The 27,590-nt window shown below is 37.3% G+C and overlaps 1 protein-coding gene across 4 annotated transcripts in view; it reads right to left on the bottom strand.

Annotated features, from left to right (window-relative positions):
- KHDRBS3 (KH RNA binding domain containing, signal transduction associated 3) overlaps nucleotides 1–27,590 on the bottom strand; it is a 93,113-nt gene that overhangs the window by 52,710 nt on the left and 12,813 nt on the right. For all 4 annotated transcript variants that reach the window (XR_011093259.1, XM_068672700.1, XM_068672701.1 and 1 more), the window contains exons 2-4: nucleotides 13,947–14,065; nucleotides 3,854–3,970; nucleotides 3–149 (exon numbers count right to left, since the gene is read on the bottom strand). Coding sequence is in view for 3 of the 4 variants with exons in the window: in XM_068672700.1 (XP_068528801.1) it covers nucleotides 3–149; nucleotides 3,854–3,970; nucleotides 13,947–14,065 (383 nt within the window). In the remaining variant the exon portion in view is untranslated. The remainder of the gene's footprint in view (nucleotides 1–2; nucleotides 150–3,853; nucleotides 3,971–13,946; nucleotides 14,066–27,590) is intronic.

Genomic DNA, 27,590 nt, shown 5'->3' with positions numbered 1-27,590 from the left:
ACAGGGATGAGAAACTTCTTGATTTCTTCCAATGCATGTCCCATTCTGGCATACGCTTCTGCTGGTGGAGCAAAAACTTCAATTAAAACATGCAGATCATCATTTAGGTGGAAGTATTTTGCCTCTCCACTTTTTCTCAATTCTTCCTCCTGGGAGAACAGAAAAGAATTGGAGTTGTATTATGTTTAAAATGAGAAGGTAGGAAAACAAGTGTTAAAATTCCTTTGGAGACATTTGCACTTACTGTTTGCTCATGTTTAGATGTCAACTAAAAATACAAAATTATATTTTCCTGACATATTTCAAACAATAACATTTGCTAAAGTATCAGAATATTATCAGTTTACTTAACACCATGCCTAGTAATCCACAGAATAGGCTTCAGCACTTTCTATCCACATACAGGAATGGCAATATAAGGGAGAAAACTTTTCCCCCCCATGTTCAACAGTTTCACACAGAAGAGATTACAGAGAAACAAATAACATGAACTTTAAAGTTTCTTAAAAGGTCTTTAGAAACAGGTTTGTTCCAATATTCCATAAGAGCAAGTTTTTTTCACCCATATTTCCATCTTTGTTTCACAGCAATCCTCAAGTATTTTTCATTTATTTTCTCACTGAGATAGTGATGGGTGCATTCCAAGAGAATAAACAAGAAGCTTTGCCAACAAGTTGAGGGAGGTGATTCTTCCCCCTCTTTACTCCACTCCCATGAGACACCACCTGGAGTACTTTATCCAGCTCTGGGACCCCCACCGTATGACAGACATGGACTTGTTAGAGCAGGTCCAGGAGGGCCATAAAGATGATCAGAGGGCTGCAACACCTCTCCTATGAGGACAGGAGACATTTGTGGTTGTTTAGACTAGAGAAGAAAATGTTTTGAGAAGTACTCATTGCAGCCTTTCAGTACATAAAGATTGAAACACCTGGGCCTAAATAGGGCCCTGATTAGGGCCTCAATTGATAGGACAATGAGTGATATTCTAAACTACAACAGGGTTATGTTGCCTATTACATGCCTATTCTCAAGTTAGAATAGACACAAGAAAAATATTTCACTCAGAGTGGTGAGGCACTGACACAGGTTGCCCAGAGAAGCTGTGGATGCTCCATCCCTGGAGGTGCTCAAGGCCAGGCTGGATGGGTCTTTGGGCAACCTGGTCTAGTGGGGTGTCCCTGCCTATTGCAGGGATACCCTGTTTCTAGCCCAAACCATCTTCTCCAGACCACTGCTTTGAACATTACTGTACTTGAGCATAGCAATGATGAAATTGCAAATGCTTGTTTTGGCACCTGGATTACTAAACAGAAAAAGCAGTATAGTCTGTTTACCTACTGTTCTCCTATAGGAGAAAATTGTTTCTCTCCATATTCAAGATCAAAGTATTATATCAAACAGGGCAAGAGTGATGGACTTCAATTTGGTATTTGACAAATAATGAAGTTTCAACTAGATTTGCAAAGGAATGCATAACGTAGTCACATCTGAGAACTTCCCAGCCTTTCTGACCAGTAACTTAACACCAAATAATACACTGAAGAGAAGCCCAGAATTGAAGACTGCTATTCCTTCTCATACAAAGAGAACTACATAGTTAATATTCTCTCATTTGCTTGTTCTTTGGACAAGTTTTAATATAGCGGTACCAAAGTACTAACCCAGAACGTATTAAGATCAAGGCAAACAAAATTAAATCATCTGTTAGCGAAAGATGGTTGAAACAATTAGCACAGATAATCCAAGCAAAGCTAGAAAAAAAAATAATGTCTTAAGGTTTCTTTTCTATTAAGTCCTACATATGGAGTCTCCAGCTGGCTGAGCAGTGCCTCCGAAGAACTAGAGACGGATGCAACCTGTTTTAGGTTATTAGCAACAGGATACCTTTATGGCACCAGTATCTTCTACATATTACAGAATCACAGAATCACAGAATTTCTAGGTTGGAAGAGACCTCAAGATCATCGAGTCCAACCTCTGACCTAACACTAACAGTCCCTACTAAACCATATCCCTAAGCTCTACATCTAAACGTCTTTTGAAGACTTCCAGGGATGGCGACTCCACCACCTCCCTGGGCAGCCCGTTCCAGTGCCTAACAACCCTTTCAGTAAAGAAATTCTTCCTAACATCTAACCTAAAACTCCCCTGGCGTAACTTTAGCCCATTCCCCCTCGTCCTGTCACCAGGCACATGGGAGAACAGGCCAACCCCCACCTCGCGACCTATTCCACAGGTTTGAGTACTGGAAATAGTAATTAGTAGTAATTAATGGTCTGCTTTAGTTCTGAACGATGCTTTCATGCTTTATAAGAACTACCCCAAATAAAGATAAACAATCTGTTCTACCTATATTATTCTAGAATGTCTACATCCCTTATCTCTACATCCGTTATCCTTTGTAAAAACCCTATCAGACCTACAATTGTATCAACCTTACTCAAATATTAGTTGCATTAAAATTATCTGCGAACAGTTCTCCAACCTGTAACAAATTTACTAGCCACTTCATTTAAAAAATTTTAGTTCAGCACATTTGGCTAGCATCTCAACTAGGAAAAAGTCAAATAAAGATATGAACAATTACCAAAAAGAAACATGAAAAGTTCAAATGATTCAAATAGAAACCTTTAAGACTCCTCCAGGCTTGTGGATTTCAAGTTAGGATATGAACTTTTCAACTTAAGCTTTTGCTTTTAATATGAAGAAAACCTTTCTACTGCAGAGCTATTAGAAAAACTCAGGGGGTGGAGGGCTTTCTATTCCATGACACGCATTTTGATATAAAAGCATGTATGGTAACAGAAGAATGTCAGTTCAACACATTCCACAAGAACTGAAAAGTTCACCATATGTCATTTAAAGTAGTATTTGGAGCCTTTATTTGTAAAGATGTTTTAGTAGGAATTTTAAGTACACTTTTCTTTATTCTCTAGTCAAACTAGCATATTGTCTTCAAGTTACTAGCAACATAGGTTTTTTTTTCCACTACTGATGTGCTCTAAAATTACTTGCATTTTCTATACTGTAGATTAAAACATAACAGCTCCCATTCCAAATAAACCCTTTTTCATATTTTCAAGCCTTTACTATGCAATAATAAATTTTTATAAGTTTATTTTTTATAATTGTATTAAATAAAAGCTATTAAGGTTTTCAAGAAGGAATTAAGATTAGTTCTTAATTTAGTTGCACAGAAAAATCGAGTCTTTTATGGACTCTAATCAAATTCGACAAATACTCTATAAATCACATAACATTTACTTTGCTTATGGAGAGATGTACTAAAAATTATGTCAATTTAGGGAAATTCATTCCAATGAAAACCACAACTGGCCACTTGCTTAAGCTACATAAATCATCCTCAGTCAGGGTTGATTTTTTTCACTTGTAATTAATCTCCTTTCATCAGCTGTTTTCTTCTTTGTCTATAAAACTAAATGTTATTAAATGTCAAGTTTAAATGTTACAAGCTATTTTCTGTGAAAATCTTTGACTATCTGTAAATCACTTTCTTTCAAAGGTGAAAGCACTTGGGCATTATTCATTATAAGTAGCATAAGACTGATCTAGTGACAGGCCACTGATAATGCCACAGTTGCTTCCCAAGGGACTCTAGTTTGGGGACCAAAAGTACACCTTATGGTAGCCTCAGAATACTGGTCATGAGAATAGACTCCTCACAGAAAACACACTCCAACTGAATCTAACGAGTACAAGCATAACCTATGTTTATTTGCTCTCAGACTTTTTATTTTGTTCTTGGAGAAGTAAACACTCTGTAACATTTGGAAAAAGTTTAAAGATTCAGAAATTTTGATCACTTTCCAGTAACATATTCAGGTCTTACCTTTGTTTTGTCTCTCATAGAACCTTTTCCCAAAATAGACATTTTTGTCAGTGTTTCTTCCTGCAAGCGCTTTAGAGAATTGCCACGTGGACCCAAAAGCTTTCCCACAAAGTTGAACTGTAAGAAAACAGACATTAAACCCATTGGATTTCTAAGCACAGAAACCAAGCAAAATGGAGTACACTTGGATAAAGTTTTTTTTGTTTTAGGTGCAAGTATTAAATTATGACAGTGAAGTACAAATGTGTTGGACAAGTTAATAGCAAGTTAGTGACTCTACCAGATGCCAACAGAAACCTAGAAATATCTGAACTCAAAGAACTTTGAAACAGCATAAAGTGTCACATTCAATGCTGAACAGATGTGTTCAGTCAAACTGTGATTCAGTTTTTCAACAGTTGTTATCAGGTACATAACCATAAAAACAAAACTGGCAGTTATTTCTCACAGATGCAGTAGCAACCAACCACAGCTTTGAAGACAAAAAAAATCTGAATTGCCTTATGCTGCCATTAAGATTTATGAAGTAATACAGCAACCCATACAATATACCCTACACTAAAATACAGGAACAGGGAATTAAAAGCAGAAAATGTAAACATATAAATCTTTTCCCAAACCAAAATTAACATTCTTAAGACCTGCTCAATTGTTTTTCAACCCCTATTATCACTGAAGTTTACCGAAACCATCTGGGGTTCATAACCACAGCATTACTGTTAAGGTAACTAGGGAGAAAAAAGTGGTGTGCAACAAAAATACAGGAAGAAAATTACTTGAGGAAAATCTAAACACATCCATTTATTGAAGACATCAAAATTCAGGCCACCACAAATACATGATGCTCCTTCAGCCCAGAAGGTGCTCCACAGGGGAAATACACAACTATGAAACCCTACCCATGACAGGGAAAATAACAAAAGTAATGTTCCTGTTGTCATTTAAAGACAAAATTGAGCTCAAAGGAGCGCATAGGGGCAAGAAATCTCCACAAAGCATTTTCCCAGTCACATACTGGGAGAAGAGCTGTGTGAATTCAGTAGTCCAATTTTGTATATCATTGTACTACCTTTTGGAAGGTATACAAAATTTGAAGGATAGTTAGAAAAAACTTTAAGATTCATTTGAAGTATACAGGCTTCTATTTAAGTTTGGGGGGAAAAAAGTCAAAAAGCACCAATAAACATAAGCCGCATATTGAAATTTGTATGGAATGTTATCACTTTTTAAAAGTAATAATTGATTCCATTCAGAATAATAAGTTTATGAAATAAAATACTATTCAGGTGTACTTACTATCCCCAATAAGACTTCGTAAAACCTTGATATTCAAACTGCTGTAATTTAAAGTGACCCACTCATCGTGAAAAGGACAGTTTTAGCAATCAGTAACATACGGAGAAAATACATTTAAACTATTTGTTTTTCTGGTTTCATTTATGCAACAGTTGACTCTTCCTCTAGTACTACATCATTAGAGGGCCACAATGAGCTCATTTGATCTCCTTATCCCCCTAGATGAATTTGATAACACTTGACAATGGGAAAGTAGAAGCTCTAACAAACTCCTTTGTTGCTACAATGGAAGTGCTGATGGAAAAAAAAAAGCCCAGCTGTGGTCCTCCTGCAATGAAGAAAGTCTACAGCTCCAGTTAATCCACTTCAATTTGAGACAAAAGAAACTCAAGCATTAAAAAAGCTTATTAAAAATGAAAACGTAATTCTCCTCCCCTTTAGAACCTGTGAGCTTGATTCCTGAGTTAGAAACAGGATACAGTCGAATGAATGGTCATGGATGACTAGTCCACACCAGCTATTGTATTTAAGGCCTTTCATTAACTAGTATTTCCTGAAGCTGTCAGTTCAAATTTCAATAAATCCTCAGGTGATACCTTTAACTCCATTTTATTAGACACATTACATTGCTTTTGTCCTTACAGGTCTTAACATGCTATCAAAGAAAAAGTGTTAGAAATTGGTTGCCCAAAATGGGGGAAAATTTCCATTGCTGACGGTATTCAGGACTCAGGTGTCACCTAGTTTACAGTCAGGAGGTCATCAGAAGGTTGTACCACATGTTTTCCAGAGATCCTCTACTACAGACCTACAACTTCATGATTACAAAGGTGTTACTGCAATGAAAGCATTTAAACTAGTTGAAATAATTTGTAACAAATACTGAACTTCCAAAAGTGAATATAACACCTTGTCAATAACCTCTGTAAAGGATCATTGCTTATGAATAGGGACTATGGCTAAACTTAAATGGAAACCTTCATGTAATGGAATACTGTTAGCTTTTTACCATTTCAGGTTACTTATGTTTTCTGAATTAACAAGGCTATTTTAATGCAAACAAGTACTATATACATTTCTAAATGAGGTTTTCCATTTAGAGTAGAGCATGCTAAAATTATTTCTCAATGTTCAATACCTGCAGTCTGATATAGACTTAAACTTATTTTATTAAGTTCAATTTTTTGAGTGAAATTCCATTTGAGTATTTATCACAATCTAGCAGTAGGCAAGCATGTATTTTAACTACAGTGTATAAGGCTGAACATCACATCACTGAAACAAACTACTTGACCATTAAAAAATAAAACACACAACTTAGATGGAAGAGCACACTTGCAACAACAAAAATGGGTTCTATTTTTGCATGTAATTTTCAGAGAAAGCAACTAGCTGGCTTCGGAGCTCAGAGAAGAGTTGTGATCCAAAGCAGATTTGTTTACTCAGCTGTTTAAAACCAAATAGTTTTATTCTGTTTAAAACCAAGTACTGTGTAAATATATCTAAAGCTTGACCCACAAAACTAATACCAAATGTTTTTGCATTTTTTTCTGCAAATACAAGAAAACATCTAGTGCTGATGCTAGATATGGTAGCTATTCAAGTAGCGGCACAGTTGACATGTTCTAGACAACACATTTAATGAACATGAAAATGTATTATCTATATCCTGAGATCCACTGAACTATTCTTTCCTGTGCACCCATGCTACAAATATTAGATTTGACAACTCTGAAGCATGAGAAATCTTCACTGCAAGTCTGAAATTTTGCTGATTTGAAGGTACAGTACATCTAGATACAGCTTAAAATGAGGATTGTGACCAGAGGTTAGTAGAAATGGCTTACTACATACTTCCAAAGACTTTGTTCGCACGTAAGAAAGTTAGAAATTGACTGGTATTTCAGATTCTGTAAAACCCATTTGATATTGAATGAAGCTTTTCAGTAGAGAATATTTACTTTGAACGAATACTGGATATTGTTTGAACTACTGGCTTATCTCCCTTTTATATTAAATGTGAAACATCTGATCAGCAAAAGCTTAGTTTTAAATATTTCACCAAGATATAGAAACAAATCAAAAAGAATCAGTAAATTGCATTCACTATTTATACAGGGTATTATCTCAAGTAGTCAAGAAGTAGTAGTCAAACCTAAGTCTAACCCTCACGCAGACAAGTTTTCATTACAAATTTAATAAATCCAGCCTAGCTGCTGATGAACCAGAAGCAAGTACATCTGGCAGATCTAAATTCTTGTACAAGTTAGCTCACGTACAAGCTTCACGGCTGCTTCCCATGCTTCACATTCCTAAAGTTTATTTGCCCTTCTGAACCTAGAAAAAAACACATTCAGGTCTAGTATTGAACTCAAGATTATAAACTCTCTGAATTAGGCACTGAATAGTAACAAAAGGGTATTGGAGCAGGTCTGGGCAAGTCAGATTGGATCAGTCACTTATCAGCTCTAGCTCAAAATCAGACATGCCAGGCTCCTCTCTTTACTTGCTCCATACTTGTACAGCATGATCATATCTGAGTTGCACTCAAATAGCCCAAATTGTACTCAAGTCCACTAGCTTCAGCTTAATGCTGTATTAAAGCAGTCACGCTGCTTTCCAGCCCAGGCCAGTCTGGAAGCTATTACCTGCAAACAATTCTCTTCAGCTACCTGAACTAGGAACAAGTGCCAGGTATGAGTGATATTCTGTAGCATTAAAACAAGGGCTGTCTATACATTAAAACAGCTTGCAATATCCTAGATAAGAATCAGGATCTTAGTATGGATATATTATATACATAAAATTGAAGATGGATATCATCATAAAGTTGTTTTGGGACTGCTCTCAAGGCTGTGCCAGATATGGTACCTACAGAAACAAGATTATAGCAAAAGAATTAAACTATTTTTAGTAAAAATGGTATCAAGATCCAGAGTAACAGACTTGGAAGGGATTGGAAAAAACACTAGAAATTGTTACTTCAGCTACTGTTTAAGCCAAAGGTATTCATAAATCCTTGTTTTAATAAAGCATTTTTGCAGATATAGTACAACAGAGATTATGGACATTAATGCTTAACACCCATTTCCTTCAGAATCCTCACATCAAAATATGCCCTTAACAGTTATCTAGAGATTTATTTCCTTACCAAAGCACTGCTTGAATCTATTTCCTGAAAACAGTTCTGGAAAAAACACTGCTACAAAGGAATTATACAAATGAGACATCCTTTCTGTGAGCATTTAATCTATTGTATGAATTTCAGCAAAAAAAGAATTAATGCCAATGCTACATCATGTTTAAATGTATATATTACAGGAGGAAGGATATAAAAAAAAGTAATCCTTGTTTATCCCCACCAAGACAAGTCTACTGAGAACGGTTCATCCAGCTTAAAATACTTAGTGAAAATACAAATGCTTGACCAAATGCTGTGCTGTAAAGCTCTAGCCAGCCAATGTCAAAGCTGTAGAAAGCTTTCTTGATATATTAGTTTTCTGCAACGGTTCCTCTGTGATAGATTTACTAGGAAAAAAATAAAAATATTTAAATTAACATTCAGGGCACTTGCCCTTAGAATGACCTGAAACTGGGAAAACTTCAAGACTTTTCTTACTCATTTCAAGAGAATAAGGTTCCTATAGGAATGGAACTATTTCATGCATTTACACCATCACAGAGTGCTGTCTCCTTCACACAGCTCTCAGAACAGTAATAGGCTTCTAAACACCTATTTGACATTAAACTTGGTCAATTACTGTAACGTTATTCAAAAATTCTCTGGTATTAAACCTAACACTTGTTCCTTCATATCACTTGTGATTATATACTCATGTCATTTCTCATTCCTACTGCAGGAAATCCTTAGAACCCAGCTGTTATGAAGGTTTGTTTTTAACTGGTCATGCAATTAATATTTTAATCTTTCCATGACTATGTAAAACTGCAAATATTTTAAAGTGACATTTGCATGTGTAATGTATGTATTTTAACTTTAAATGTTGAGCTAAGGGATTAATGCACACCTGCGCATTAAGTAAATTTTGAGAATATGTATTTAGAGTATCACTTCAGTGAAACTGTATGGACCACTTCTTCCTAATTCTGACATCTGCTCAATTCTTAATTATAGCTTTGTAAGCAATTTTTAGAATAGTAGCCTATGAAATGGAAGAAATTCTCCATCTTGATCAATCTCATTGAAAACCATCTTTCCACTTATCCTTGGAAGCTATTTCACCAAATTCTGAACACTTCAGTTCACTAAACTGCCAAAACAAAATCAGATTTGAGAAAAACTGCTTCAGTGAATATTCATCAAGCTTGTGGGAGGAAAGATAACACTTGCCTCATATGTATGTATGTAAGCTATGAAACACCTTTCAACTCTTGGCATTTCATAGCAGTATTAGGATAGATTTAGAGTCCCTTCACTCTCAAAACAGCCACATCATGACCTTCTATTGCCAGCCCACTTTAGTCCTACCTTAAAGTCCGTGCAAGTTTAAAGATGGATTTTTCAAGCATGAAATGCAACAGAAGTACAGGTTTAAGGATTGCATTTTCACACTTGACCTGGAGTCAGCAAAGATATTAATCTGATCAAATAGTAAGGTATATTAAGTCACCCTAAACTCCAATGCCTAACCTGACAAGATCTCGCTCCACCAACTCCAAATTAAACATCCAGCATCCATGTGGAAATCCTACAAAAAGGTAAAAACCTGGAAATGAGACCTACCTGAGGAAGTTGTTCCTTTTCCAATTAGAGGAAAAATTAGGATTGTATGCAACCTAATCCTTGCTTGTAATCCTAGTCCAGTTAGAACAGGACTGCAGACCACATTATCAAAACATTCAAGCCTCACCTAAATGCTTCAGATTAGTTTCTTATCTTAGCAATTCAATAGCTAGACCAACCTGAACAACTCCTGACATGATTGCATACAATCAGATTTTGAAAATACTTGACGGGACCTGCAACCGACAAGGAGTTTCCACAAGGCTTTGTCTCACCAAGTAACACTATCATTAAAACATACTTGTCCTGTTTTTCAGCATGTACAGGAGTTCAAATGAAGATCATTTGAATGCACAACCAACTGGAGCTGAAACTGAACCTAGGACTATTTTGCTTTATGAAATAGTTTGTTCTCTCACATTCTATTAAACAAAAAAAAATCTTAGGCCAACTACTTGTAGCATGAACATTAAAGCTAACTTCTATCATGGCTGAGCAAGACAAATTCATGGCTAAATAATACATGCATAGTACCGTAAAAAGCAACCAAGAGCTGTCAGGTAGAAGGCAAATTTAACATCCTCAGGAATGAACACTCAACTGTTGGAGCAATAAGCAGAAGACCAGGAGCAGGAAGATTAAGGTAAAGCAATAACATCCAAACAGAAAAAGAGATGACTTCTGAACCTGAGGTCCAGATTCTCTTCAAAGACCAGCTGCTCCAAACTTTAGTTGAATAACCTTCTACTGCAGTTAACCTGTCACCATGCAGGTATGTCAGAGGTAGAGGTTCAGCATGCACAGGACCCAACCTTGATCCTGCAAGAATACATCTAACAGGGCAGGGAATACAAGCAGGCATTGCAGTGACAGCTTTGTCAGATCAGAGCTTGAACTGACTGACTTATTTTGGGGTTTGTATGATTTATTCAAGGAGTCAGAGGTGGTAAGGTCTTAAAGAAGGAAAGCACAGTGAAATACTTAAAGCAAATTCAGGTAACCCTGTGCAAGGTTTAGTAAGGTATCCGAAGAGTGAGAAGTATGCTGGTGGGCTGCTTTGGTTCAGGGACCTCATTTACAACCAGAACTAATAATTGATACTTCATTGATCACAATTATATTCCTACAAAGCATCATGACTTGCCAGAGAACCACAGGCAAACATTAACAGAATAGCCTCTGCTAGCAAAATCGCTTCCATTTGTAGCTTCATTTATAGATATTTCACATTCTTAAGGATTTGAGCACTTTAATAACCTGCTTTTCTGATCCCATTTAAGCCGAAAAATCTGCATCATTTACTTGGGGAGACAGTACTCTATTTGCAAAGCTGAAGAAAGCCTCACTTTTGTCACTTTCTGGATACTTACATTTTCCAAATTCAACCCAAACTGGCACCCCAATGCTTAATGGATTTATCAATTATTGTAGTAACTTTGTCAGCTCTAAACACCAGATTCTCTGTTCACTAACACTGAAAAGGCTACACTTGAAAGACTGAAGTAATCCTTGTCTGGGAACTTGTATGGTAACTGTCAACTTTAGTGATGACTGCTAACATAGAGAAAGAAAGGAAAAATTGCTAGGAGAATGGCTCCAAATTCAATATTCACATGCAGAAGAGCTTTTTACACAGCTGTCATCCATATTTAAGTCTTACATTCCAGGCTTCTGAAGCATTTATCACTAACACTGATCAGCAGAAAGGAGAAAATTACTCACAAGTGAGAATCAACTTTTAACCATTTTTGTGAGGAACTATCAACTTTGCATCTTCTTCAAATGACATTTGCATGAGTTCTAACAACTCTTGCAGGCAAAATGATCCAGCAAACATCATATGCACAGGAAAGCATGACCCAGAGGCATAAACCTTTTATGTGAAGCATCATTTCAGGTTTTTATATAAGCACCCCATAATGTTTTCTTAAATTCTGCAGAATCTGAATATTATAAATACAGCTCACCAAGGTGACTGGAATAATTTCATATGTACCCTGACAGACTTGATAAAGCATTCCTCATTTGCGCCCTTCTCTGAGCTTATGAACAGAACTAGAATTAGTATCTAGAGCAAACATTAGGATGCAAGAAGACTGCTACCCTGTGTATAGGCATTCAAATCTCGTCCCTTGCTGCAGACTACAGTACACCAGGATAAGGCTCTCAGTTTGCCAAATTGAAGCTACATCACCTTGCACAAAACATTTAAACTTCTTAGAGCTCCAACATAAAACAAGCCTGGTTCTAGTAAACAAGACAACACTTAACTGCAGCAACTGCTTGTTGTTTGGGGCCCCTCCAGAGAAGTTCAAGAGTGCCTGTCACAAGTTTGAACTGATGCTCATGTCCTAAACTACTCCTATCCAGTGAGAAATCCCAATGCCTTTAGACTATGTTTGGTCTGTGATGAGTAAGCTTGACAAAAATATCATATAATAAAATGGAAAATTTTGAGAGAAAATGAACGCCTCCATACCAATTAGGGAATAAAAATATTCTTAAACCAGAAAATACTTAGTTTTATTCCCTCCGGTAGAAGAGATTTGTGTGAGCGGAGATACCAGTGTTCTCCTTTCTGTGGAAAAATTACTAGTGGAGACATAGGCATAGGAACTCACATAGGAAGTCTGTTCTGCACAGTAGTTGTACTCTGCCACCTAGATCCTGGTCTTCTAAACAAGGACATACAGGATTACAAAGCTCTGTGTTCAGACATAAATTCAGGTTTCTTTCTACAGCACATACTGGGCTTAATTCCATCTCAGACAGCCAAAGAATGTCCACAGAACACAACTACTAAATACATAGCAAAGCATCCCTCCCTTTCAAAAGACAGCATTGGCTTTCCCACTAGCTATGCTAAACAACAATTTTAATGTTTAGATCTTTAAAGAAAGTTGACACTGAAGAAACCGAATCTTTCAAAAAGACATTTTCTCCTTTTAATAACCACCTTGCTTTTTCTCCCTTCAAGCTCATCTGTCCACATCTCAGCATTTGAAAACATCTCAATAGTTGAAGAAAAATATCTTGATTAGAAGGACTGTCCACATAAGCTTCCCCTATTTGTTACCTCCCCTTCTTTACAAGGACTGTACATGGTGTTTATAGGTAAGTTTTCCCAGTCATTAAATAAAGATGACTACTAAGGCAGAATTCCAAATAGGTACCCACATACAAAGGGTATTGCAAGTACACAAGTTCATTGAAGCAGTATTTCATGAAACTTTGAACAGCAGTAAAAAAATCTCTGCAAGCTACCCAGAACAGAACACTAGTAGTGCAAATAAAGCTATTTAGAAAAAAGTCCTCCAAGTGAAATGGAAGAAGGATTGAAGACATTCCTTTCCCCATGAGTAAAAACAAAGGCAGTCTGTACATTTCCAATAGGAAAAGGAAAGCTATTTAAAACAGGTGATAAACACTAACATCCTGATGATTTTGCACAACATTAGCCTTAAAATTTGTAAAGAAATACAAAACAATGAGCTTCCACAGCCTCTTGTACACTGAATACACATTTCCATGAAGCAATATTTTAAACCAGGATAACATCTGACCATGAAGAAACATTAAGAATTCATGGTGGTTAAATATATTAATGGAATAGTCCCTGCTTCCCCTAGAACCCATTGTATAATTCAGCAGCGTGGGTATACCTAGTTCAAGACTAACACTAGCTGAAAGTAAGGTATTTACACAATGAACTCCTCTAATAGCAGATTTTAAGCTTCACTTTTGCATACAGTAAGTACATTTCAAAGGCTGATATGAGCATCAGTTTAAATATAATTCCTTCAAACATTTTCAGGGCAGTAGGATCCTCTTTGGTCTTTGGAACTGAAAACACTTGTTTACAACCTACTATTTTCTGTAAGACTAGCAACACTTTTCTGCTCATTTATTCCAAGAAGCTTTCCTACATTACGACTTCCATAGACCACAGAACAGCATTGGTACAGACTGTTTTTAAGTGAAACAGTCACCATCTTAAGATATTAGTGGAATACCTGTTATAAGCACTTAAAAAGGTATGAAAACTGAACTTACCTTAGGGAATTGTTTCACTGGAATCAAAACTTTTTGTCCCAACTTCATATTTTTATTGATGACTACGTCAATATATTTTTCTTCTTCCTTTCCTTCCCCTTTCTGGAATTTTTCAATTTCTGTTAAAGGAAAAATGTTTGTTATTTTCTCGGTTTAATATTAAAAGCTGAAAACTGAGAATCTTTAAAGTCTACATAAATTATAAATAGTAACTTTAAAAATAATACCTTATAGTATAATATTAGTGATATAATACATAATTAATACACATTACACAGGCGAATGGAGCAAACCATGTTTTTCTTTTACAGTGTTTAATATTTATGTTCATATCAGCACTTTCAATTAGCATTGCAAGTGTTTTAAATGAACTTTTAACTTAATATTCAGAATATGCTTATGTATTAAAATGGATCAAGCAAGACACCTTTAGTCCTTTCAAGTTCAAAAACTTACAGCATAGTTTAATACTTGACTGTTTTCTCCTATATAAAACACATAGAACTTTCTATAAGCTGTAAAGCATGCAGATGGTCGTCTACTGCATACTTTAAGTGTCAATTCAAGCTTTCAAGATCTCAGCAGTGCAATTAAAGCACCTTGGTAAAACACTAATCTCAGATTTTTAGGTATGAGCCAAGATGACAGGAATACATTTTAGAAGGAATGCAACAAAAAGGAACTCAGGATGCATGACCATACTCATTCTAAAGATATTTCACGTATACAAAGGATTGATTCTTGATTCTAGTTCCTGCCAATATTGACTCTCCGTTGTGCTAATGAAAAATTGATCATTTCATTTCACAGGTGGTAGAATCAAAGGGGCATACAAATACTAAAGAAGTGTTGCTTGAGGTCTTCACTGGATTGGAGTCCAGCTTGTCAGAAGTTCAGACCTGTTAAGCACAGGGCATAGAAAAACCCAATGTCAGAAGTACTATGGAAGTTCTTCTATGGGCATTTAGCATTTGTCCTCCACAACCATCTTCACCATCTTCAAATATACCTTTAAACTCTTAGCAAGAGTAAGCAACCTTGTATTCTACTTCAGTACAATTTAGTGGTATTTATCACAAGCTTGGAGTTTATTTTTATTCTTTATTGCATATGAGCATGTAACAGAAGTCTGGACTGGAGAAGACATGCAAGATCATCAAGTCCAAGAATCAACCTGACCTGTAAAGTAACAGCACTAACCAATTTCCCTTAGTGCCATGTCCACACATCTCTTAAATGCTTCCAAGGATGGGGTCTCCGCTACTTCCCCAAGCGGCCCATTCTAATACTTGACCACCTTCTCCACAAATCAGTTCCTCCTCGTGTCCAACCTAAACCTACCTTGACACAACTTGAGACCATTTCTTTGCATCCTATCACTTGCCACCTAAGAGACCAACACCCTCCCCATTACAACCTCCTTCCAGGTACTTGTAGGACATAAGGTCTCCCCTCAGCCTGTTCTCCAGGCTAATTCACCCCAGTTTTCTCAGTTGCACCTCACAGGTCTTTTCTCATTTCTTCACTAGCTCTTCTGTGAGACTAAGTTGAAGACTTCTGAAAGAACAGTCCTCCCCAGTTATGATTTTAAATCTCCTTGGCAAGTCCCTAGAAAAACTTAATCATATGCATTCTAGCAGCATAAACATTCTGGAGGATCTATATTCTATAAAGCAGCCTTCCTTTAAAGTTACCTTTATGTTGTAGCACACAAAAAAAACCTCCAAATCCCTCAGTCCACAGCCCCACAGATAGACAACAGCTGAGGAATGTATGAATGATTTTAACAGCTGAATCCCAGGAAGAATTGAATTACTGTGGTTTTTGTAGGTGTCACTTTATGAACTGGAGAATTATGAGCAATTAGATTGATGTAAAGTTATATTAACTTCATCTGAAAATGGATTTTAAGACTAAAACTTTATAAAGTATGATATTCCCACTCACAGAAAGCAGGTGACATGTTAAATCCAAATTTCTGAACTGCAAATGCAAACTTCGAGTGTAATATCAAATTAATACAAGTAAGCTACTTCTCATACCCTCTGCTTCCTGATATAACAAGGGCAATGACAAAGGTCTCATATTTCCTGGGAGACAAGATTGGATACTCAAAAAAAACACAAAATTGACATTGATTTTTAATAGTGTTCAAGCTGCAGCACTAAATATAAATATTCAAAGCTCAAAACTACGCAGTCAGAAGTGTAAGAGGTTCTTTAGTGTATTTTGGTATAAAATGTCGCTAAATGTTGTAATTGTAATAAAAATAGAGCTACTCTTATGGATGAAGCGATGTAATTACAGCAAAGTTTAAGATCAGGACTAGAGGTTCTTCAGAAAAGCAGAAGAGCAGAAGAACATAGTTTGACTCCAATCAAGATCCCAATTACTACAGCACAGTGTATTGATTTAGTTTTGAAACAGATCAGTGCAGAGGAGAGTCCCAATAATCAGACTGACACAAGATCTGTTTCGTTGTGCCATATGCTGTTGTACAAACCAGTATATACACACTGCAACCCTACCCTGCCTACTTGAAAGTTTATTTTCATAGAGTTGCAATTTCTAACATCTGTAAATGCCAAGTGAGAATTGTCAATTTATGAGTGAACCGTGGTTCAGGGACTTTCATGGAAAATGTTAAAAAGCATTACATAACTGAATGAGCTTTGTTTCAGGAACATCCAGCTCTTACACTTGCCAAGGTTAAGCTCTATTTGAAGAGTTAAGAGCAGGGTCCTAACAACATCTCATGAACATTCCTCAAGTTACACAGCTGGATAATTACTTCAATACACTGTACTTGCATTTCCTAAATTTTAGCTTACATAATCATTTGATTCTGGTACTTGAAGGTTTTGTTGATGGCAACCTCAATATTATATTCACTCAATTCTATCGTATTTTGATTTACTTAATACAAAAATTTAAAAGGTCATGGAAAGTCTTGCTTGTTTCAGCAGTGACTCAACTTGAAGCAGCCAAGTCAAATTTTGAAAGAAATCCTTTCATTAGTCTGAAGATCCATCTACATACCCCAGATAGCTGTATACTTTAACCATTTTAAGAACCATTTATTTACATGAACTCCCACTGTTTAATAAAGCTTCCATTTGCTTGAAAAAGCTACCAAGACTCATAAGACTACCAATCAACTGCTAGTAAACTAGAGCACAATTTTCCCCCAATTTGTTTCAAATCCAAATGATTTTCCTCTGAGCAGCCATAGCTATGAGCACTGGCATAAAACTACAAAATAAGAATTTTCTATTATTCCTATGTTCATCAAACCCACTTTTTATCAAACCAACTTAAGACTTCATGCACGTTCGCTGAAATACTGACAAAAGTTATCTTGTGACCAAAAATCAGATTTTTTCCTCCTCATTTCATTGCACTCAAACTTAAAATGAATATGAAATATTAAGCATTAGAATTAAGCACAGATATCAAATGAGCTGTACAAATTATGATTCTACCATTCACATACATCCAGTTTTAGATAATTAGGGAAAATTCTCAGATCACATAAGAAATCCAATCAGATTCTCAAGGTCAGACAAAGATTTGCTTTTTCCTAATCCTTAGATCACATTCTCTACTGCTTAGCTATATGAAGCAACAACATCTCCTAGATCACAAATAGTAAATAAACATGTGATTAAAGCTTCCCTTAATGCTAGAGATTAAAATCCCATGTTCTCAGACCAAGGATGCAGCTAATGCAATAGTCCAGGAATTTAGCTGGATGAAGAAATAACTGCAGGGATTTTTCTCCTTTACATTTAATCATAGCAGAGAGATCTAAGCAATGATTACTCCCCAGTTAATTCACCAAACAATATTGCTAGATGTATCAGATAATGACAAAGTAGAATTGTTTCATGTTAATCTCAAGGTAGAATTAATCTTCCTACAGGAGAACTACAAGCCAGGATTCCAGGTCACTCTGCTAAACCAATGCAAGTACCTGCGCTTAATGCAGAATGAAGTGCTCTCTGTACTTGTCTGGTGTAAATCAATTTGTAAATCAATGCAAGATCAAATGCCAGAGTAAACAAATGTTTATTGCATTTATCCTTAATACGATGTTTACTAAACAAGATCAACAGAAATGAGAACAAGCTAAGTTTGTCTGGAAATCCTTAAGAAAATGTACTTTTTTTCCCCTCAGATTGAGAGGTCTTAAGATGCACTAAGCCTGCATCAAAAGCAGCATGGCCAGAAGAGCAAGGGAAGGGATTGTCCCCCTCTACTCTGCTTGTGAGACCCCATCTGGAGCCCTGCATTCAGCCCTGGGGCCCCCAGAACACGGAAGTATTAGAGCAATTCCAGAGAAGGACCATGAGGATGCTCAGAGGGCTGGAGCACCTCTCCTATGAAGACAGGCTAAGGGAGTTGGGGTTGTTTAGCCTGGAGAAGAGAATGCTCTGGGGAGACCTGACAGCAGCCTACCAGTACCTAAAGGGGGCTACAAAAGAGCTGTGGAGGGACCGTTTGTCAGGAGGGTGCAGTGATAGGACAAGGAGTAATTGTCTTAAACTAAAAGAGGGGAAATTTAGTGTTAAGAGGAAATTTTTCACTCAGGCAGTGTGCTGAGGTGCTGGTACAGGCTGCCCAGAGAAGCTGTGGATGCCCCATCCCTGAAGGTGTTTAAGGCCAGGCTGGGTGGAGCTTTGGGCAACCTGGGCTGGTGGGAGGTTGTACTTGCCCATGGCAGAGGAGGAGTTAGACAATCTTTAAAGTTGCACTTCAACCCAAAACACTATGATGAATTTAAGTGATTTCATATTGATTTTCTATTTCAGATGGAAGAGTAAGTAAATAACTCAAGGCTGAACTAGGACATCAAAACAATCATGACTTCAGAAAACATATGGTGTTGACAGAACTACACCAGTTTCACTAGAAATAATTATCATATTCATTTTCAAAATGCAAATATTTTAAGAATAATATTACAAATGTTCCTAAATAAAGGGCAATGGTATAATATGCTGAAGCTGTTTTGGAAGTTACTAGCAGTACAACAGCAGCAATATATTTTGCTTTATTATTTTGATGGAGCTGCTAATTCTGGAAACCATTGTTAGGCACATGAGAGGCATGAAAATCATCAGTAGTCAGCATATATTCACCAATGGGAGTAAGAGCCTCGTAACTGCTGGTGTATGGACTGAACGGGAAAAGAGGTGCATTGAGAACTGACTGAATGGCCAGGACCTTTTGGCACAAAATCTAGTTGTAAGCCAGTAATGTGCAGCGTACCTCAGGGGTCATTACTGTACACAGGTTTGTTAAACCTAGAAACAGAATGGTTTGCATTAGAAGGGCCTGTCAGAGATCTAGTTTAGTGATTGATCTAGATGATAGGGCAGAGCACACCCTTAACAAGTTTGCTGATGACAAAACTGGGAGGAGCACCTGATACACCACAGGGTCATGCAGCTTCCAGAGTGATCCTGGAAGGCTGGAGAAATGCACTGATGGGAACCTTGTGAAATTCAATCATGAGAAGTGCAAAGTCCAGCACATAGGGACAGAGCAGTCCAGGTATCAGTACATGCTGGTGACTACCCATATGGAATGTAGCTCTGCAGAAAAGGACATGGGAGTGCCAGTCCAAGCTGAACATGAGCCAGGAGTGTGTCCTTGCTGCTAAGAAGGACAATACCCTGGGCTGCGTTAGACAAATTATTGCCAGGAGCTTGAAGGAGGTAGTGGGAAAGTATCATTAGATACTTCTTGAAAGAAATCTCTACTACTGGCCAGATGAACTGATGGTATGGACATTCGGATGCCCTCACATTAAGAGAACAGTAAAACCAATGGTACTACGAAAATACTTTTGTATACTAGATTGTGGTTTTATGATTTTATTTTTTTAATCCCCTTTAAGGAATACACCCAAGCCTTGAGAAAAGACTAGCTTCCAAAGCAAAAAGGTGGATTCTAAGTGAGATTTAGAAAAATTTCAGAACAGTTTTTCTTTGAAGAACAAGGACAATATCTGTTCAGTTTCAAGCTTTCTCAATTCTTCCAGTACAGAGCATCAGTAACCACTTCTGAACAGTCTTTGGGATTAAAAGAGTACATTTATACCATATGTGAAGTTCTTTAACATTCCATACTGTTTTTCTTATTTGTAAGATTTCCAGAAACAAAATCCACACTTGTATCTCAGGAAATTCACATTTGAAGCTCACCAATTCTGAAAATGCTGGCAGTTAAAACTCCTGCACTGAAATGAAGCCATAGGAAGTCTGTAAAGCCAGATGTTGATGTAATGCTCACAAGCCCTACCATGACTTATTCTGCTAAGTCCACAGTGCAGTATGGCAGGACACCAAACCCAACAATAGTTGTAATTGTTTGAGGGCTTAATCTCATTGACACTGTAAAAGGATCTTGACCATGCTTCAGATTATACACCTTTTATGCTGGACAGATAAGGTAAATAAAATACTTTTTAAAAATAAAACACTTAAGTAATAAGCAACAATCAGGAGTTTCCTGATGTAAATAAATGCTTGGACAGATCTTTCCCACCCCACACTTTTTCCAAAGCAAATACTGTCTCATTTTCATGAGAAATGCAAATTAGAGGAGTAATCAAAACTACCCTCAGAGACTTAAAAATAATGAACAAATATTTGTGGTATGGTTATATCTAGATCTATCCTGAATGGTTATAAAAGACTTGAATGAAAAATGGAATGAAGCTTCTGGTGTTTAATGCAGCTGCTCTACTACTGTACCCACACACATACTTCTGCATTTATTTCAGAGAATTCCACCTAGTTTCCTCAGCCATCATCTTGATACTTCAAAAACAAAAGGCATTTTTAAATACAAGTTTACCCACAACAGTATATTCTAATTTGGAATTGATGTAAAAAGAAATAGTTAGCATGAACTATGTGTAAGAAAAATTTTAAAAAATACACATTACAACATTTGAATTCAAAATAACTGTCTTTTATATGCCACTGCCTTTGCAGAAGCAAAGGACAACAAATCTGATTTGAATTTACAATAAAATGAGTGGTTCATGCTAGAATGTCTGCAATATTCAACACACTCAAATTATGAATATCGACGTTGAAGGACTTAAACCAATCTTGATATAAATTGCATTTACAGGCATCGTAAATTCAGTTTCACAGTCTGAATACTGCTGTCTGCACTGATCTGAAAATACTTTTCAGTCACCAATATGACAAATATTTTGAATAGGCCTTTTTCTTTAAGCAATTCAAAACTAATTGAACACCTTTACATCAGAAATGCCTACACTAGATTCTGTTAAGACTGATTAATACTAGCAATACTTGAAAATACTAATGTAGGAACTATCATAAGAGAAGTAACATCTAAGATATTAACAGATGTTCATTCAGCCTCTCAGGAAAAAAAAGATGTAAACATAAGCTTCAGCCCTATATTTCCATCCTACTTCACTGAAAATTACTATTTATCTCACTGTGAATAGAGCCTTGGAACGCATGTGTATAATGAAGTGCTAAAAGTTCCCATACGATTTACCCACTGTTGACAATTTTCTTTCAGGAACACTTGTCAATCGTACATTGCAAGTTCAGGAATCCGTTAGCTACAAAAACATCAGCTCATTTGTTCCATGATTTCATAAGAAATTACAAAGGTAGCTTGAATATTCATGTGGGATAAACAATACTTTGTACCCCCCACACACATTTCAAACTGGGATGCTGAACCCTACCAGGACAAAACCAATTACTCCTATGTTCCTTCCTGCTTCAAGAATGCCTAACTTTGCTTTCTAAATAATGGTAACACTGGCATTTGTCCTGTTTAGAGCAGGGGATTTGACTTTCTGAGGTTTTGTCAGGTATTCTGTGATCCTGTCCTCTAAGTGGATCACTAAGTAGAAGGTGTCTGAGAAGTGACCCTTGCTGTCTTACTTTTATCTACTACATCCAGTAAATACATCATTTTTTTTTGTTGTTGTTTTTCATGTAACAGCACAAGTAGCCCACAAGTAACTCCTAACAAAAGTCAGAGCTCTGGAAGCCTTCTGAACTGGAGTACACTAAGAATAAAATATATGCATTAATATCAAGTGATGTTCAGGTTTAGAAGACTTCTTCATCAATGTAGTATAGTTCCCTCCAAAGGCAGCACAGGGAAACACAATTATTTGCAGTAGATAAAGCTAAAACAAGTGCAGATTTCAAATGAAAATCTGTAATTTTATTTTGTAGGTGGTATCAAGCAAACAGGTCGTATAAGGCTTATGGCATAGAGCACAGACAAAATTGGATTAATATTCTATATTAAGTCCTTACAAAAAGGTGTTCCAATTCTCACATTTACGTGTGTAAGGGTTACCCAATCATATTCATACAAGATTTAACTTGTCATCTTGGTGAGTCATCAAGAGCCTACATCTTTTCTTCCTCACTTTGTACATAGAATCTTAATTGAATAAGCTTTTTTTCCACTGATTCCTTCAGCACCATTCACATGAAAGGAAGTATAATTTAGGTCTCACTTGAGAAGTGGATACAACCCGCAGTTCTTAATATGCATGCATCACACTTAAAATATTGGCAAGTCAAAACAGTTACCATCTAGCCATAGCATATCCAGTTAATGAAGTCTAAAGCAGAGAGACAAGCACTAGCAGGCCTCATATTTAAAGTTTGAGAGGACTAACAAAGACCACTACAGTCTGCTGACAGATTCATACAAACCACATTTAATACTGGAAAAATACCTACACTACCAAAACATACATCTTAGGCTATCCTCTACCCCTGTGTTTTTTGTAATTGACAATTATTCAAGTGTACAACTTAACATAGCATTAAGCAAGATTTATGCAGTCATCAACAAGACAAAGTAACATTATCTTCCCCTACTTTAAGTCATTTTCAGCAATTTTAGTGCTTTGCCAGCACCCTCCATCCCAACTGACAGAAGGCTATGGTAAAACTTCACACTGGTAATACTTAATTCAGCAATATAAAAGGTATCTTATTGATACTTGTATTTAAAAACATTAGTTCTAATGAATTCCAATCCATTCTATACCCCCCTCCAAAATTTATTTCCTATGTAATTCTCTGGCACATGAGGAACTCAACATTTTTACTTCACTCTTTACCAGCATGTGCTGTAGCCACACCACCCCACTTCACAGAACACAAAGGCAAGGCCTGGCAGAGTGATGAAGCACTCATTGTAGAAGATCTGGTTTGAGACCAACCAAGGAGCCTGAATATACACAAGTACGTACAACCCAATGAGATACATCCGCGGGTCTTGAAGGAACTTGCAGATGAAGTCACTCATATCTATCATATTTGAGAAGCTGTGGCAGAGGCTTGATGTCCAGGTGGAGATCAGTGAGCAGTGGTACCCCTTAGGTGTCTATACCAGGATTATTATTTAATATCTTTGAAGGGACATGGACAGCAGGATTGAGTACACCCTAAGCACATTTCCTGATGACACCAAGTTATGTGGTGCAGCTGACACACTGGAGGGAAGGGATGCCATCCAGAGGAATCTGGACAAGCATGAGAGGTGGGCCTATGTGAACTTCATGAGGTTTGAGGCCAAATGCAAGGTCCTTGCATTTGGCAACATCAAATATCAGTACATACTGTGCAAGGAGGGGGGTTGAGAGTAGTTCTGCAGAAAAGGACTTCGAGGGTGTTAGCGGATGAAAAATTGGACATGAGGCAACAGCATATGCCTGCAGCCCAGAAAACCAAACATATCAAACATATCATAATAAACCAGGCTGCATCAGAAGTGTAGTTATGAAGTCAAGGTATGCGTTTGTCCTTCTGCTCTGCTGTTGTGAGACCCCATCTGCATTCAGTTCTAGGGCCTCCGGCACAGGAAGGACCTATCAGAACAAATTCAAAGAGGGCTACAAGGGTAAGAGGGCTCAAGCACCTCTCCTACAAGGACAGGCTGAGAGAGTTGGGGTTGTTCAGCCTGGAGAAAAGGATCAAGCAAGACCTTACAGCAGTCTTCCAGTAGTTAAAGGGCACCTACAGGAAAGCTGAAGAAGGACTTGCCAGGACAAAGCATAACAGCTTTAAACTGAAAGAGGTTATAGAGTAGAACTTAGGAATAAATTCTCTAGAGGATGGTGAGGCACTAGAACAGGTTGCTAGAGAGGTTATGGATGACCTGTCCCTGGTCTAGTGGAAGATGTAAAGATGTAGTTCCAATCTCCTTGCTATGGGCAGGGATAAGACCCTTCCAAACCATTCTATAATTCTATGGTACTGTAGCCCAGAAATCCGTATTTGATACCTAAGACTACACTGGAAGCTCATACTCCATTTGATTATATATATTCAAATAGTCTAGACAGATTCAGACAAACCCAGTGCCCAGCCTATAGCCCCATCATTACACTGCTTTGCATGGTTGAAAGCATATGCCCAAGTCACCCATCTCCTCCAAACATTTCCCAGAAGAACATGTTTTCTAGACTAAATGACTTTAAAAAAGTGTATTGGGATTATGTGGCAAGGTTTTTGTAGCAGGGGGCTGCAGGGGTGGTCTCTATGAGAAGAGCCCAGCAGCTGCCCCATGTTAGACAAGGGCCAGTTTCAGACAGCTCCAAAGGGACCCGCTGCTGGCCAGAGCTGAACCAATAAGTGATGTTATTTGTGCCTCTGTGAGAGCAGATAAGGGGAAAAAAACCTGCTGCGCAACAGCAGCTGGGAGAAGAGTGAGAAAAATGAGACAGAACCATCCCTGCAGCCCCCGAGGTGAGTGCAGCAGGAGGGCAGGAGGTGCTCCAGGCACGCAGCAGCGGTTTCCCTGCAGCCTGTGGAGAGGCCCCTGGTGGAGGAGGCTGTCCCCCTGCAGCCCATGGGTCCCACATGGAGCAGATCTCCACACTGCAGCCCAATTACAGATTGTAATTAGTTAGTGATCTGTCCTCACTTCAAACCAGGCGCTTTTCTTCATCTTATTTTGTCCTCTTGTTGTGTTGAGAGGAGGAGTGAGCACTGCAGTAGAGCTTAGTGAGCCAGTATGAAATCACAAAAACTTTCCATTGTTCATGCTTCAAAGTATTAGGGAGCAGAACAGATGAAGCTGTCACAAGCACATGTAATGCATTTAAGTTCTTCCACTGAATTCAGCAAAATCAGTTGTAGTGGACATTTGAGTGTTTGGACTTCAGAAAACTCATGCTTGTTAGATTCAACATAATCAGTACCAGCAAGCATAATCTGTACCTTACTAGAAGTACTATTGAACCCAATGATACATGCAGCCATGCCTTAATACCTGTCTAAAACAGCTGCCTTTTCACCACCTCTGCGTAACCCATTCCAATACTCATTTATCTTCATGTTGAAGCACATTAAGGCTTATTCTTGTTGAGACTGCACTCTTGTTCAAAGCTATATGAACATTCCTCTTCAAGTCACTCTTCAGTTTCAGAAGGCACAGTAAATAAGGTTGTTTATAAAATCCAGTGAGAACTACCACATCACTGAGGTCAAAGGAAAATACCTACATTCTGTGATATTACACTGCTCAAATAAACTAAGGAAGTGAATGCTACCACTTCAGCACCTATAAGGTGTTCAAAAAGTCTTATGCTGGTGTAATCTTTATGTATATCTGTTGAGTCATCCTACTGTTCAAAGGAGTAGTTCAGCTGTAACATACAAGGATCTAGTCCAACTGCCTGATGACATTGAGGTTAGCCAGAAGTTACAACATTAAGGGCATTATCCAAACGCCTCTTGAGCACTGATAAGCATGGGGTATCAACCACCTCACTAGGAAGCCCAGCCCAGCATTTGACTACCCTCATAATAAAGTTAAACAAGTCCTAGAGCATTTATGTATTCTGGTCTACATACATATGAAAACAAGCATACAGAGGCTAACTTCTACATGCAGAAGGCAACTAATTCTAGCATAGCATTCTGATCAACTTAATCACCTCTTCTCCTTCAAAACACCATTGCTACTATTGTCAGAAGACAAAATAAACAAAACTATTTTATTATTTATTTCTTACTGACCTTGGCTGCAGTAAAGCCAAGTTAACTTTTTTTTCCATCTTTGCCTGGTAGGCACAGGTTACAGTCTGAATACTTGAAACATGCTTGGCAGTTACAACATACAAAGGTAGTCTATATATCTGCTACCCAAAGGAAAAGGACTTAAAATTCAACAAGTGTTAAGTTGTATCAGCTTCAACATAAATTCAGTGTTGAAAAAAGCTTAGCATCCAAGTTAAAAACTAACAAGCAGAAGGGGAATCATTAAGATCCTTTCCACATACTTAACATCAGGCATTCCCAAACATTTGTGTATGAAGAAACATATTAGAGAAGCAGATCACTACCACAGTCAATTGTTCCAAATATTTTTTAAGAATAACAATGAGTTGAGCCACTTCATGAAATTTTTGACAAAGATATAGGATTTCTCTACAACCATAGCAAACCTGAAAGTTCAGCTTATGGACTCACTTCAGCTGCAGTTCTCACAAGGGAGGGCACCAACATCTGTTCATTAGTTTCCCAGCAAAAAAAAAAGCAAGATCCAAACCTGTGAAAAGTCTATTCCCTGTAGGAGCACCTGCTTATCTATACTTTCTTTAGTGGAGGCATAGCAATCTTTTTTATGGCATCTATCCAAGTTTAAGAAAATAAAACTAGTACTTCTAGCATTCCCCTAGCAGAATATTTATAATTTTCAAGACTTAAGACTGAAAGAGTACAACTTAATGTTTTATACCTGCGTAAGTATCTGAAGTAGCTACCAATTTCTGCCAGTAAGCTTTAGTTAAAGTAAATTGAAAGATTTTGTAAACAAAGTTTTAACACACACTTTTAGTAGCATTTATGATATATCTGTATTTGCCACAAGGAACAGCTCTATGTATTTTTATCTAAAGTAAGTGTCTTCATGTTTTGAAGAAGTAAATCTAAGCAGTTCTCTATAAAACAAATTATAGGAAAAGCCATTACAGGTTAATAAGTTTGCTTATTAGCAGAAGTTACTTTAGAAATCTGAGGTCTGATTTCTCCCCAATATGCAGTCATACTTTGCTTCTTGCAGCTGTCACATATGCATGGAGTTCTGTTCAAGTACTAAGCAGTCAAGGTATTAAATCCAGCAGTCTTTATTTTAAAGCAATTTAAAACCAAGCACTTATACAGAAGTAGGAAGTCTGATGTGCCTCAGTTTACCACTTTCAGAAAACACATTATCTTGCACAGTCATGTGATCAGTTTCAGGAACTATATCATTTGGGTTTCAATCCAGCTAAATGCAAAACCTTGTTTTTCTTCCTCACCACTACAACTTTTTCCCCAGTAATGACTCATGTTTTTTTCCTTTATGTTAGTAATTCTCACATGTGATGTACAAGACAGGTGACAGTTTAGTGGAACAACTCACAACCAGCAAAGTATATCCACACTGAAGGTGAGAGAGATCAAAGCTAAACTGATTACACTGGTTTGAGATATCAGTAGTGAGTAATGCTGGGAAAATGCAAAAGCTTCAACTGACCAGATGCCTGCCCTGCTTTCATAAACACATACAGTCAAGTTCCTGGTCCATTTCTTCCTGCCAACATTATGAAAAGCACCAACACCA

The sequence above is a fragment of the Anas acuta genome, chromosome 2, assembly GCF_963932015.1.
Source record: "Anas acuta chromosome 2, bAnaAcu1.1, whole genome shotgun sequence".
NCBI lineage: Eukaryota > Metazoa > Chordata > Aves > Anseriformes > Anatidae > Anas > Anas acuta.
This window is presented reverse-complemented; position numbering and strand designations above follow the sequence as displayed.